Source organism: Prionailurus bengalensis, chromosome A2 (genome assembly GCF_016509475.1).
Source record: "Prionailurus bengalensis isolate Pbe53 chromosome A2, Fcat_Pben_1.1_paternal_pri, whole genome shotgun sequence".
NCBI lineage: Eukaryota > Metazoa > Chordata > Mammalia > Carnivora > Felidae > Prionailurus > Prionailurus bengalensis.
In genome coordinates, this window is record NC_057348.1 from 26,414,980 (window position 1) to 26,428,985 (window position 14,006).

The following is a 14,006-nucleotide window of genomic DNA, read 5'->3' on the forward strand; positions in this document are numbered from 1 at the left end:
TGTACTGCCAGTGGGAATGTAAAATTGTGCAACCACTTCGGAAAACAGTCTGGAAGTTCCTCAAATGCATTTTTTTAAAAAGCTACCATATGGGGTGCCTGGGTGGCTCAGTCAGTTAAGTGTCTGAATCTTGATTTCAACTCAGGTCATGATCTCACAGTTCATGGATTTGAGCCTTGCGTCGGGCTCCACACTGTCAGCTCAGGATCCTCTCTCTCTGCCCTCCCCTACTCCTGTGCTCTCTCTCTCTCTCTGTCTCAAAATGAATAACAAAAATGGAAAATAATAAAAAACCCTACCATATGATCCAGCAATTCTACTCTCTGGTGAACTGAGAACACCCATGAGAACTGAAAACATATGTCCACAGAAAAAGTTGTATGTGAATGTTCATAGTGGTATTATTCCTAATGGCTAAAAAGTAGAAATAATTCACATGTTCGTGAGCTGATGACTGGATAAACAAATGTGCATATCCAGGTGATGGGATATTATTTAGCCTTAAAAAGGAATGGAGTACGAATACATTCCATAACAGAAGAACTTGAAAACATTATGCTAAAGTGAAATAAGCCAAACACAGAAAGTCACAGATTGAATGACCCCATTGATATGAGATGTCCAGAATAAGCAGATCCATAGAGTAAACATAAAGAGACCAGAAAGAAACTAGTAGTTGCTATGAGCTGTAGGGAGCGGGCAATGGAGAGTGAATGTTGATTGGTATGGATTTCTTTCTTTCTTTCTTTCTTTCTTTCTTTCTTTCTTTCTTTCTTTCTTTTTATAAAGTTTATTTTGAGAGAGAGAGAGAGAGAGAGAGAGAGAGCGGGAAAGGGGCAGAGAGTGAGAGAGAATTCCAAGCAGGCTCGGCACCATCAGCACAGAACCCCACGTGAGGCTCAAGCTCATGAACCATGAGATCATGACCTGAGCTGAAATCAAGAGTCAGATGCTCAACTGACTGAACCACCGAGGTGCCCCTTTCTTTCTTTTTTTAATTGTGGTAAAATATACATAACATAAAATTTAGCATTCTACCTATTTTAATTTTTTTTAATGTTTATTTCTGAGACAGAGAAAGACAGAGCATGAGTGGGGGAGGGGCAGAGAGAGAGGGAGACACAGAATCCAAAGCAGGCTCCAGGCTCTGAGCTGTCAGCGCAGGGCCCGATGCATGCTTAAACACATGAACCGTGAGATAATGATCTGCACCGAAGTTGGACACTTAACTGAGTCACCCAGGCGCCCCATCTTTCTACCCATTTTAAAGTGTACCGTTCAATCTGGTTTCTTTTTGGTGAAAATGTTCCAGAATTAGAGAGTGGTGATGGTTGCACTACTTTGTGAATATGCTTTAAAAAAAAACAAAAAGGGGCGCCTGGGTGGCGCAGTCGGTTGAGCGTCCGACTTCAGCCAGGTCACGATCTCGCGGTCCGTGAGTTCGAGCCCCGCGTCGGGCTCTGGGCTGATGGCTCGGAGCCTGGAGCCTGTTTCTGATTCTGTGTCTCCCTCTCTCTCTGCCCCTCCCCCGTTCATGCTCTGTCTCTCTCTGTCCCAAAAATAAATAAACGTTGAAAAAAAAAAAATTAAAAATAAATAAATAAATAAATAAATAAATAAACACAAAAAAACAATTGTACCTTTTAAAAGGGTGAGTTTAATGGTATGTCAATTATATCTCAGTAAAAAGAAATCTATATGTAACATCCTAGTCATTTGGGAAAAGCAAATCAAAACCACAATGAGATACTGCACACCTGTCAGGGTGACTATTATTTCAGAAAAAAAAAAAAAAAAAAACGGAAAATAACATGTGTTGGTGAGGATATAGAGAAATCCTTGTGCATTGCTGGTACAAATGTAAAATAGTACAGCTGCTGTGACAAATTTAGTGGCTCCTCAAAAAGTTAAACATAGAGTTACCATATGATCCAGCAATTCTACTTCTGGGTATATACTCCAAAGAATTGAAAGCAGGGACTCAAACAGATATTTGTATACTGACGTTCATAGCAGCATTACTCACGATAGCCCAAAAAATGAAACTGCCCAAATATTCATCAACAGATGAGGGATAAACAAAATACGGTGCCTATATAAAAGAGACATTACTCAGTTTTAAAAAGGAAGGAAATTTTGACACATGCTATAACATGGATGGACCTTGAAATCACTATGCTCAGCGAAATATGCCAGACACAAAAGAACAAATTTTGTATGATTCTGCTTATATGAGGTACCTAAAATAGGCAAATTCATAGAGACAGAAAGCAGAATAGAGGTTATCAGGGGCTGAGGGGAGAAGGGGAATGGGGAGTAATTATTTAATGGTTATAGCATTTCTATTTGGGATGATGAAAAAGTTCTAGAATGGACGATGGTGTTGGTTGATGTGCAACATTGTGAATGTACTTCATGCCATTGAATTGTATGGTTAAAATGGTGAATCTTCTGTTATGTATATTTTGCCACAATAAAAAAAAAGAGAAATATTTAAGTCCTTTTCTTTGGAGGTTCTTGTAATCTAGTAAGTCTGAGACTTGTAGGATGAAGGGTTTGGACCCTGGAAGTATATGTGTGTGTGTGTGTGTGTGTGTGTGTGTGTGTGTGGGTGTGGGTGTGTGCGTGCGCGCGCGCAACGGAGTATCAATCGCTCAGCCATCAAAAAGAATGAGATTTTGCCATTTGTCACAACGTAGATGGACCTAGAAGGTAGTATGCTAGGTGAAGTAAGTCAGACAGAGAAAGAGAAATACCATGTGATTTCACTTATGTGAGCAATCTAAAAAACAAAACAAACGAACAAATGTAAAACAGAAACAATCATAAATACAGAAAACAAACTGGTATCTGCCCAAGGGGAAGTGGGGGGGGGGGATGGGTAAAATAGGTGAAGGGGATTAAGATGTGCAACATTCTGGTTACAAAATAAATATAGAGATGAGAAGTACAACACAGGGAATATAGTCAAGAATACTATAAAAGCAGTATAATGTTATGTGGTGTTGTGTGGTGACAGATGGCAGGCATTGAGTAACGGATCGAACTGTCCAAGCACTATATTGTTCACGTGAAACTAATAAAACACTATATTTAAGTTTTTAAAAAGATCACTTAATTAATAAATGAATGAGCTGTGATATGAATGAATGAATGAATGAACGAACGAACGAACCAACTAACTCATCTTATGGTGCCAGGGTTTAGAATTTTGACATATGCTTGCTCTGTCATAAGAGCTTTTAAGCTAGCCAATGTTATTTTTAATGTTTTGAATAGGCAATGCATTCATTGAAAAAAGAAAGTAATGAAAGTCTCCCTCCTGGCCCTGTTCTCTTTCCACCTACTTCTCACTATAATCCCACCTCCACTCCAGATACTCATCTTGATAGTGTCTTGTGTATGCTCTCTTGCTTTGTGTATGTAGATGCAAGTAAATATGCATGTATATCCTCATCCCCTTCATCCTTTATTTTATACCAAGGGTTAGTTACCACCGTTCAGCTTAGGCTGTTTGCTTTCTGCAAGACTTGGCTACCTCTCTGGTGCAAAATATACCACAAAGTGAATCTCTGATTGAATTAATTATCTTTCATCTCGGCGAGATTCTTCATGCAGAGAGTTACATTTGTTTGATGGTAATTCCATATTGAAATCAAATTCGGGCCAAACTCCAGCACTGCCAAGTCTTACATAACCAACAGAACCTGAGCTTCCAACCAACTGCCATATGCTGTGAGGAATAAAACCAGAGGACCGATGCAGATGGTTCTTAACAGTCACGTTCTCACTCTCAAAATCTCTAGGGGGAAGAAACCAACTTATATATATATAATATATATGTTAATATATATTTTTAAATATACATATTTTAATACATGTGTATGTATGTATGTTTGGGGTAGAGGGATATGACCCTTATTGAGCTTATCCACCAGAGTGGAAATAATGTCTGTATAAAACAAAATGTTTGTTACTATGACTTCTACATCACAATTAAAATCCAGTCAACTCTAGGGATGCCTGGGTGGCTCAGTCAGTTAAGCATCTAACTTCGGCTCAGGTCATGATCTTGGCGGTTCATGAATTTGAGCCCCGCGTCGGGCTCTGTGCTGACAGCACAGAGCCTGGAGCCTACTTTGGATTCTGTGTCTCCCTCTCTCTCTGCCCCTTCTCCGCTTGTGCTCTGTCTCTCTCTCTCAAAAATAAACATTAAAAAATTTTTTAAATAAATAAAATCCAGTCAACTCTATCAAAATACTTTAGAATCAATAGCTTCTCTGAAGCCACAGTAACACTTAAATAAGGTTAAGACTCAAAAGCAGAAGTTTGGTTGGTTGGAAAGCTAATTAAACTTCCTACTTGCTCATATAGAATTACAAAAGAACAGAATTGTGTTTTTCACAGAGACAGAGTCCACTGGACTCACCAACACTGGACAGCTGTCAAGAGTGTTTAGTCCTGAGATCATAAGGAATCCAGGCATCCTTGGACAAGTATTCTGTTGCCTTTTCTTCCCAATCAGAGATTTGTGGATGTGACCCCACCACCAGCAATTGTAGCCTTAAGGAGCGAGTCTAATTCTTCATCTCCACAAATAGCAAGTTGCAAGTGATGAGTGGTAATATGCTTTACCTTCAAGTCTTTTGATCATTTCCTGCCAGTCAGAGCCCCTCTGCAGTGACGTACTTACTCCAGGATGGCTGCATTGTACATGGTGCAGCTGTGCCCACACGTCCATGGCTGTTTGTCCTAGATTTCAGGTGTCCATGAGTATGACCCACCAGGAACTGCAAGCCAGCTCTCTACGAGAGGAACTTGCCTTTGTCTTGACCTTACTGGAGTTCTTCCCAACCTTGCCACCAGCTACTTGGAATTCAGCTGTAGCTCAAGCAAGCAAGGCAAAGAAAGGCCAATCAGACACCTAGAAAGATCTCACCACCTACTCCTTCGTCATACCGCCATTTAAAGTGCCAAAAAGATATATATATCAACAAGAGGTTATTATATATCATGCCTCTTCAGAAAACACTCTCTTACTCTTTTTTCTCCTCCTAGTTAGAGGTTATTAGAAAATTACATACAAGAATATTCATTTAAGGTGCTTCCTGGAATGGTTTCACTCAGTGTTCCCTGAGGGTGGGGGACCCCAGGGACATATGGGGAAGAGGGCATGTGCCCCTTCCAAAACCACTTCTCTGGAGCTTGCTGGTTTTGTTTCACCTTTATGTTTCCTCCCCAGGTACTGGCGGAGAACGTTGGGCATGCAGGTCTGCTATGTTTACCATGAAGATTATCAGTTCTGTTATTCTTTCCGGGGCAGGCCGGGGCACAAACCTTCCATCCTCATGCTCCATGGATTCTCTGCACATAAGGATATGTGGCTCAGTGTGGTCAAGGTGCAGTTCTAGATTCTTGTCTCTCAAGAGGGGGTCACTCAATAAAGAAAAGGGTGTCCACTTGCATGTGATGTCATCAGCAATGATGGAAAGCAAAGGGAACCCAGAACCGTGGCTCAAATCATCTTAAAACTAATTCAGTATCCATGTAACCCTTGAGCAACATGGGGGTTAAGGGAGCCCACCTACCATGCAGTCAAGAATTCATGTATAACTTTTTTGCTCCCCCAAAACTTAACTACAAATAACCTACTGTTGACCAGAAGCCTTTACCAATAACATAGATGGTTGATTAATACATATTTTGTATGTTATATATATTATATACTGTATTCTTACAATAAAGTAAGCTAGAGAAAAAATGTTATTAAGAAAATGATAAGGAAGAAAAAATATATTTACTATACTGTATCGAAAAAAATCCATGTATAAATGGATCTGCACAGTTCAAACCTGTGTTGTTTGAGGGTCAACTGTATTATTCAGATCCTTTTCTCAGAAAAAATTTACTGAGTTGAATGTTATTTGTAAAATCTGTACCCTAGAAATACTTTCATCTCATGAATATTTCTTAAGGTTTCTGACACTCCCCTTCCTCTCAGAATTTGTCATGATTATCAAGATCAGGTTAACAAAATCATTTATTCTTTTTCAATGTTTATTTATTTTTGAGAGAGAGAGACAGAGTGCAAGTGGGGGTGGGGCAGAGAGAGAGGGAGACACAAAATCCAAAGCAGGCTCCAGGCTCTGAACTGTCAGCATAGAGCCAGACGTGGGGCTCAAATTCACCAACTGCGAGATCATGACCTGAGCCGAAGTCGGATGCCTAACCGACTTAGCCACCCAGGTGCCTCAAAATAATTTATTCTTTTATACTCCAAGTATCTCCTCCCCCTTCCCCTCATTCTCCCTTTTGTTCTTCTTCTCTTTCTCCCTTGCCTTTCCTCCCTTCCTTCTACTTTCGTTTTTGTTTTCTTTTTTAATTTTCCTGAGTCATTTAGAGAAACCATCTTTATCTAGCAGCTTTCCTGAGATTGGTTTTCCCCATTGCTCACCTTCTGTCCTGGTTTCCTTGGGTGTGGCAACTTGCATTATTGGTCAGAGGGACCAGGTGGTGCAGGTGGAGGCTGGGAGAGACTCCCACCTCAAGCAGAACTATACCTGAATGATTCCAAGTATGATCTACATGAGGGGGAAAGGGCTCACACATCCTGTAGTTCCTTGTGTTCTCATCCCCAGATTCCACTGGAAGGACAGGCATCCCCATGCCTTAATGAACCTCTCGCTTCCTGCCCCAACTCAGATGTTTGTTTATTTTTGAGTTTGTTTGTTTGTTTATTTATTTATTTATTTATTTATTTTTGAGAGAATGAGGAATAAGCACACAAGAGAGAGAAGGGCAGAGAGAGAGGGGGAGAGGGAGAATCCCAAGCAGGCTTTGCACTGTCAGTGCAGAGCTCCATGTGGGGCTCAAACCCTTGAACCGTGAGATCATGACCTGACCTGAAATCAAGAGTCAGGTGCTTAACCGACTGAGCCACCCAGATGCCCCTCAGATGTTTTTTATGTAACTGGATATTTGTTTATTGGTAACTGATGTTTCTCAGTTTCCTGGTTCAAAGTGGCACAAATATAAGTGGAAGGTATTTTAGGATAATAATCATCCCAGGATTTAGACATTAATGCAAAAAACAAAAAAAGTTGAAACCAGAGGTAGGGTGATCAGACAGTCATGGTTCTTAGAGAAAGCTTTGCTTTTGTTGGCTCTGGGGCTGCTCCAGTTGGCTGTGTTCTGGGAGAACAGAGGCTTATTTTTTAGTTCCAAGTCAGTGGCTGCATAACTGAGTAAGTGTGAAAGGGGTGAGGGAAAGGAGAAGGAGATAGTAGATGCCGATTGGCATCGAGAAACAATGAGAGGGTCACCTGGGTGGCTCAGTCGGTTTAGCGTCTGACTTCAGCTCAGGTCATGATCTCGCGGTCATGTGAGTTCGAGCCCCGTGTCGGGTTCTGTGCTGGCAGCTCAGAGCCTGGAGCCTGTTTCGGATTCTGTGTCTCCCTCTCTCTCTGATCCCCCCCACCATTCATGCTCTGTCTCTCTCTGCCTCAAAAATAAATAAACGTTTAAAAAAATTAAAAAAAAAAAAAGAAAACAAGAAATTCCAGTTTACTACCTTAACCTTTGTCCCCCTTTTCCAGACATCTCCTGAGTCCCCTCCCACCTGTATATTGATCTTTTGGGGCCTCTGCTCCCTATGAGGTTACTGGCAGTACTTGTATCAGATGTTACTGGGGTAAGACACTGGGTGGCGTAGGCCCACCATCCTCAGGGATGGCTGTCAGGTCACTTGGTAAGTGGGGGCAACCTCCCTAGAAGAGTGGGCAGACATGTCCTGCACACCACATACTGATTCTCTGCACCCATGTGTCCTCAGTTCCTTCCAAAGAACCTGCACTTGGTCTGCGTGGACATGCCGGGACATGAGGGCACCACCCGGTCCTCCCTGGATGACCTGTCCATAGATGGTCAAGTAAAGAGGATACACCAGGTAAGCCGGAAGCTCTACCAAAATTGCTCAGACTGGGCCTTCCCCACCTCACATGCCCAAGCCTGGAGAGCAGGTAAGAGAGTTCCATGCTGACTTGTAACCAGTCTCTAATCCATTCTGTCTGCAAATATTTACAAACAAAATGGCACCCAAATGGTATCATTGGTCAGCTGTGGAGGGCCAGGACCTATTGCATATTGTTCTCCTTTAAGCCTGTTTTAGTTGTTTCTCAAGAAATATGGTATGGACATTTTTTTTAGCTCTTGAAAAAGGAGTTTATAATTCTCAAGATCATTTCCCTAGAGTCTGTTTTTTTGCTTACCACCTACATGACACAATATCATGATAGCCCCTCTGCCTAGTTGTGGAGGATGGGGAGGGTGCTCTTTGCATTTTGTTCTATTTTAGCATCTAGCTTCAGCCTCCCTCTGGCTGAGCTTTCAAAATCATGAGTCTCATGAACCAGTTCAGAATTTAATAGTCTGTAAGTTTCAGATTAACAGTACATATTTTCCCCAGATGAGGATTTTTTTTTTAATGTTTATTTATTTTTGAGAGAGAAAGTGAGTGTGAACAGGGGCAGGGCAGAGAGAGAGGGAGACACAGAATATGAAGCAGGCTCCAGTCTCCAAGCTGTCAGCACAGAGCCCACTGCGGGGCTCAAATCACAAACTGTGAGATCATGACCTGAACTGAAGTTGGCGCTAACTGACTGAGCCCCCCAGGTACCCCGAGGATGTTTATTTAATGTCTGTACCCACCCCACCCCCCTTTAGATTGTGTATTCTGATGAGGTCAGGAACCTTATCTTTTGGGGTCTTTGATGTATCCTCAGGAGCTGACCATAGTTCCTCGTACATAATAGATATCCAATAAATATTTTTGAGATGTGTGGATGGTTGGTTGAATGGTAGGATGGTTGAATAGACAGGTTGGTTTTCATATGAATGGATGGTTAGATGGATGGAAAGGGCTTTAAATTAGGGCAAGAGTCTTCAAACTGTGGTTGGCCTGCCACCTATTTTTGTAAGCTAAGTTTTCTTGGAATACAGCCCTGCTCATTCATTTACGTATTATCTCTGGCTGCTTTTGTGCTACAACAGTAGAGTTGAGTAGCTGCAACAGAGAACATATGACCCACAAAGCAAATAATATTTTCTCTTGGGACTTTTATAAAAAAGTTTGCTGGCTCATGAATTAGGAGAATTCTTGTTGGTTTTATGCTTATAAATGACCCTTCAATCACCTGTGTCAGGTAAAGAGTATTATATGCCATAAGGCTTGTCTGAATAATGGATCCAGTAGATTTCAGACCCCCTTTCACTAATAGACCTTGTCAGCTGTCCTCACAGGAGGTACAGTGGTTTTCTGCTATGTAATCCCTATTGTTGTTGACTACAGCTATATAACCAAGCCTCCTTCTCTTTTCTCTTCCTAGTTTGTAGAATGCCTCAAGCTGAACAAAAAACCCTTCCACCTGATAGGTACCTCCATGGGTGGCCACGTGGCTGGGGTATATGCTGCTTACTACCCTTCAGATGTCTGCAGTCTAAGTCTTGTATGCCCTGCTGGTGAGTTACAAGGCTAAAATAACCCCATGTGTGACTTGAGCACAGCAGGGTCTGAATCTCTAGGGAGCAGATGGCAGTGTCTGCTATGGCTGTCTTTTAGAATCATTTTTTTCAACGTCTACTTTAGAGATATACAGTGCTTTAAAGATAAGTAACCAAACAGTAGTTGTATAACCATAATCGTAACCATGCTTTTTTTTTAGGTTTTTTTTTTATTAACTTGTTTATTTTTTATTTTTTTAAATTTACATCCAAATTAGTTAGCATATAGTGCAACAATGATTTCAGGAGTAGATTCCTTAATGCCCCTTACCCATTTATCCCATGCCCCCTCCCACAACCCCTCCCCTTAACCCTCCGTTTGTTCTCCATATTTATGAGTCTCTTCAATTTTGTCCCCCTCCGTTTTTATATTATTTTTGTTTCCCTTCCCTTATGTTCATCTGTTTTGTCTCTTAAAGTCCTCATATGAGTGAAGTCATACGATTTTTGTCTTTCTCTGACTAATTTCATTAGCATAATATCCTCCAGTTCCATCCACGTAGTTGCAAATGGCAAGATTTCATTCTTTTTGATTGCCGAGTAATACTCCATTGCATATATATACCACATCTTCTTTATCCATTCATCCATCGATGGTCCTTTGGGCTCTTTCCATACTTTGGCTATTGTTGATAGTGCTGCTATAAACATGGGGGTGCATGTGTCCCTTCGAAATAGCATACCTGTATCCCTTGGATAAATTGCTGGGTCGTACATGCTAATGTTTAAAATGTAGAGCCAGCCTTTTTCCACAAAGAATTCAAGGTGGTTAATTAAAATGTGTATAGTACTTTGCAGCACTTAAATACAGTACTTTGAAATATAACAATAATATTAATATCCAACATTTATTGAGCTCTTAAGAGCTAAGTTCCTTATATGGATTTAATTCTTGTCATATCCTTATGAGGTGAAAGTGCTGTTCTCATGCTTCTCCTTTTTTGATGAAAACTTAGAAATCTTGATACATAACAAGATATTTTTTTAAAAAATCAACAAACAGGGGTGCCTGGATGGCTCAGTCAGTTGAGTATCTGACTCTTGATTTTGGCTCAGGTCATGATCTTAGGGTCATGGGATCAAGCCCTGTGTCAGGCTCTGTGCTGAGCATGGAGCCTGCTTGAGATTCCCTCTGTCACTCTGCCCTTCCCCTGCTCATGGGCACGCATGTGTGCTCTCTCTAAAATAAAAAAAATAATAAGCCTTATTTTTTGTTTTTCAATCAATGTATATATGCATATGTCAACTTGAGCTGTAATATGTCCCCAGAAATTACATTCTAAAGTTGGATTTTTTTAAAGATTTTAGTTAAAAAAAGACTTTATTTTTTTAAGTAATTTCTACACCCAACATGGGGCTTGAGCTTACAACTGCAAGATCAAGGGTCACATGCTCTACCAACTGAGTCAGCCAGGCGCCCCTGAAGTTGGATTTTTAAAATTCATTTTTCTTATATGTCTTCAAACTTGGATTTGTAATGTGTTAGAGAAAAAAAATCTTAATTTTTCTTTCTTTTTCCTTCTGCTCCCTCCCCCCATCTCTCTGGTACTTTCTTGGAGTATGATTTACACATAGTAAATCACCCAAATTTTTTTTTTTTTTAATTTTTTTTTCAACGTTTATTCATTTTTGGGACAGAGAGAGACAGAGCATGAACGGGGGAGGGGCAGAGAGAGAGGAAGACACAGAATCAGAAACAGGCTCCAGGCTCTGAGCCATCAGCCCAGAGCCCGACGCGGGGCTCGAACTCACAGACCGCGAGATCGTGACCTGGCTGAAGTCGGGCGCCCAACCGACTGCGCCACCCAGGCGCCCCATAAATCACCCAAATTTTAAGTGTACATCTCAATGACTTTTTACATGTGCATTTACTATCCAGATCAAGATAGTATTATAGGTGGGAACACTGAGGCACAAAGAAATTATGTTAATGCTGGAGCCAGGATAAGAAGAGATCCTAGGATGTCTGACTCTAGAGCCCAAACTGTGGCTTCTTTGGAAATCCTTTAACATCCACTACTTCTTTTATGTGACTCTTACCTACTACTTCCTTTATCTGCTAGAACCCACCATGAGTTGAACCTTCTACTGAAACCTAACTAAATTGACCTTTAAAATATTTTAGTTATCAAAGTCATTTTCAGGTCTGTTGAGGACATTAAAATTGAAGGTAAACTCCCGAAGTGTTTTCTTTTCTCTTTTTCCCAAGCACCATGTCTGAAATCATTTGGGCTTTTAATAATAAAGTTTGAGAACTGGAAAAGCAGCTCCTGTGGAAGTTATTAGATTTTTGATCGCTTGTGGAAGATCAGATCTAACTGGCTTTTTTGAATGTATGACTCAGAGAAGAGTTTGACACCTGAGTTTCAATTGGAAATTTAAAATTAAGATTATTTGTGTGTGAAAATGAAAAGATAAACTTGTTTTTAATTTGAAATAATTACATTTTTTAAAAGTTTTTTAAGTTTATTTTGAGAGAGAAATAGAGAGCAAGCAGGGGAGGGGCAGAAAGATGGAAACATAATCCCAAGCAGGCTCCATGCTGTCAACACAGAGCCTGATGCAGGGCTCAAATTCACAAACTGTGAGATCATGACCTGAGCCAAACTCAGGAGTCAGATGCTTAACCAGCTGAGCCACCCAGGTGCTCCCTGCTTTGAAATCATTTTAAATTTACAGAAATGTTGCAAAGATAGTACAGAGAGTCCCATATACCCTTTACCCAGCTTCCCCCATTGTTAACGGCTCACATTACCACAGTAAATTTGTCACAGCTAAGAAACCAACACTGGTACAGTACTATTAACTAAACTCCAGGCTTTATTTGGATCTCATTAGTTTTTCCACTAATGTCCTTTTTCTGTTCCAGGATCCGGTCCAGGATACCACATGACGTTTAATCTAGGATTATTTTTAAAGTAAAAGGAAATAGATCGTGTAATCTGCCCCATGGCATCACAAAAGCCACACGATGCCCATGCTAGCTTTAAAGGAATTGCTGAATATAGGAGATTTATAAAGTGTGGATTTCTGCAGCACACTATTGATGTCACTGCCTTTCTTTCTGAAATGTAGCTTGTCAGCTAAGTTAAACATCTAGACATTTGCTCAGTGTTGGAAGTGAAAATTAGTTTTGCCCTCCTGTGCATATCAGCTCATGTGAATTTTCTTGTGTCTTGCTCCAGGGAGATAGGAAATGATGGTCAGTCTCAAGGCCGTTCAGTCTCAGTGAACACCTAATGATCTGGACAAGGAGGGACTGTGTGGAGGGCAACATGGCAGACAGCTCAGAAGGGGTCTCTCTTTCACTGTGTATACGTATTGACCCCAAAAAAGAGATTACTAAGTGGGTCCAGGCCAAAGGAAGGAGTTGTCAGTCATTCCAGGCCTGTGTTTTCTTTCCTTCATGTATTTTACCAGCCTTCCCCTTAACGATATGAATGTGCAGGGGCTCAGGCAAGTTGTCTTATCAACTAATGCTTCTTAAACTCTATCATACATATGCCTCCCCAGCATCTTGTTAAAGTGCACATTCTGATTCAAGAGTTTTAGGAGAAGGGCTGAGATTCCGCATTTCTTATAGGCTTCCAGTGCTGCTGGTCCATGGACCACAGTTTGAGTAACCAGTCCCTAAAATATCCTGAAGGATTTTTTTTTTTTCTGTGTTTCTCAGAGTGTGGTTTTGACCTTGAGCAAGGATGGCAGTACTGATGAAAAAGAAATTTGGTGAAAAACACCTGAAATATATTAGCTCTGGGCCAATATTGGAGGTTTCCTTCTAAAATGGGAGTTGGTAAGAAGGGAGATACATTGCCAAGCTGTTTTGGTTTGAATCCCACAGGCCTGCAGTACTCAACTGATAATCAATTTATACAGCGGCTCAAAGAACTGCAGGACTCGGCCGCCATGGAGAAGATCCCCTTGATCCCATCCACTCCAGAAGAGATGAGTGAAATGCTCCAGCTCTGCTCCTACGTCCGCTTCAAGGTGCCCCAGCAGGTAATGTGATCTCAGCAGCAGTCTGCCTGCCCTCTGCCAGAGGCTTGGGCGTCCAGGGCCGGCTTCCTTCACACAGTTCTTGCATCTCGTACTCATCTATTTAGTCACTCAGCGCATGTCTGTACTGTGCCTGTGACATGTCAGGCACTGTGTTTGGGCACAATGGTGAAGAAGTAAGACTGAGAAGGCACCTGTGCAGACACTGGCCTGGAGGGGGGTGGCGGGGAGACAGGCAACTAACAAGTAAACAAATACAAACTGTGGTAAGTTCTATCGAGGAAATGAAGCTGGTGTATAGTGATTGAAAGCAGGGAGGCAGTGGAGACTTTGATCAACCTCTTTAAGGAAATAGTGTAGGCAGAGATGGGGAAAACATAGGTAAGTTTAAGGCACTGGAAGGAGGCTTGGGTGAATGGGGCCCAGAGGGAGAGGGAGGGAGGGAGGCAAGG

At 41.3% G+C, this 14,006-nt stretch overlaps 1 protein-coding gene across 2 annotated transcripts in view; it reads left to right on the top strand.

Annotated features, from left to right (window-relative positions):
* Window positions 1-14,006, top strand: part of ABHD6 (abhydrolase domain containing 6, acylglycerol lipase) — a 53,212-nt gene that overhangs the window by 27,390 nt on the left and 11,816 nt on the right. For both annotated transcript variants that reach the window (XM_043587762.1, XM_043587763.1), the window contains exons 4-7: window positions 5,243-5,399; window positions 7,832-7,945; window positions 9,384-9,516; window positions 13,400-13,557. In XM_043587762.1, coding sequence (XP_043443697.1) covers window positions 5,243-5,399; window positions 7,832-7,945; window positions 9,384-9,516; window positions 13,400-13,557 — 562 coding nt within the window. The remainder of the gene's footprint in view (window positions 1-5,242; window positions 5,400-7,831; window positions 7,946-9,383; window positions 9,517-13,399; window positions 13,558-14,006) is intronic.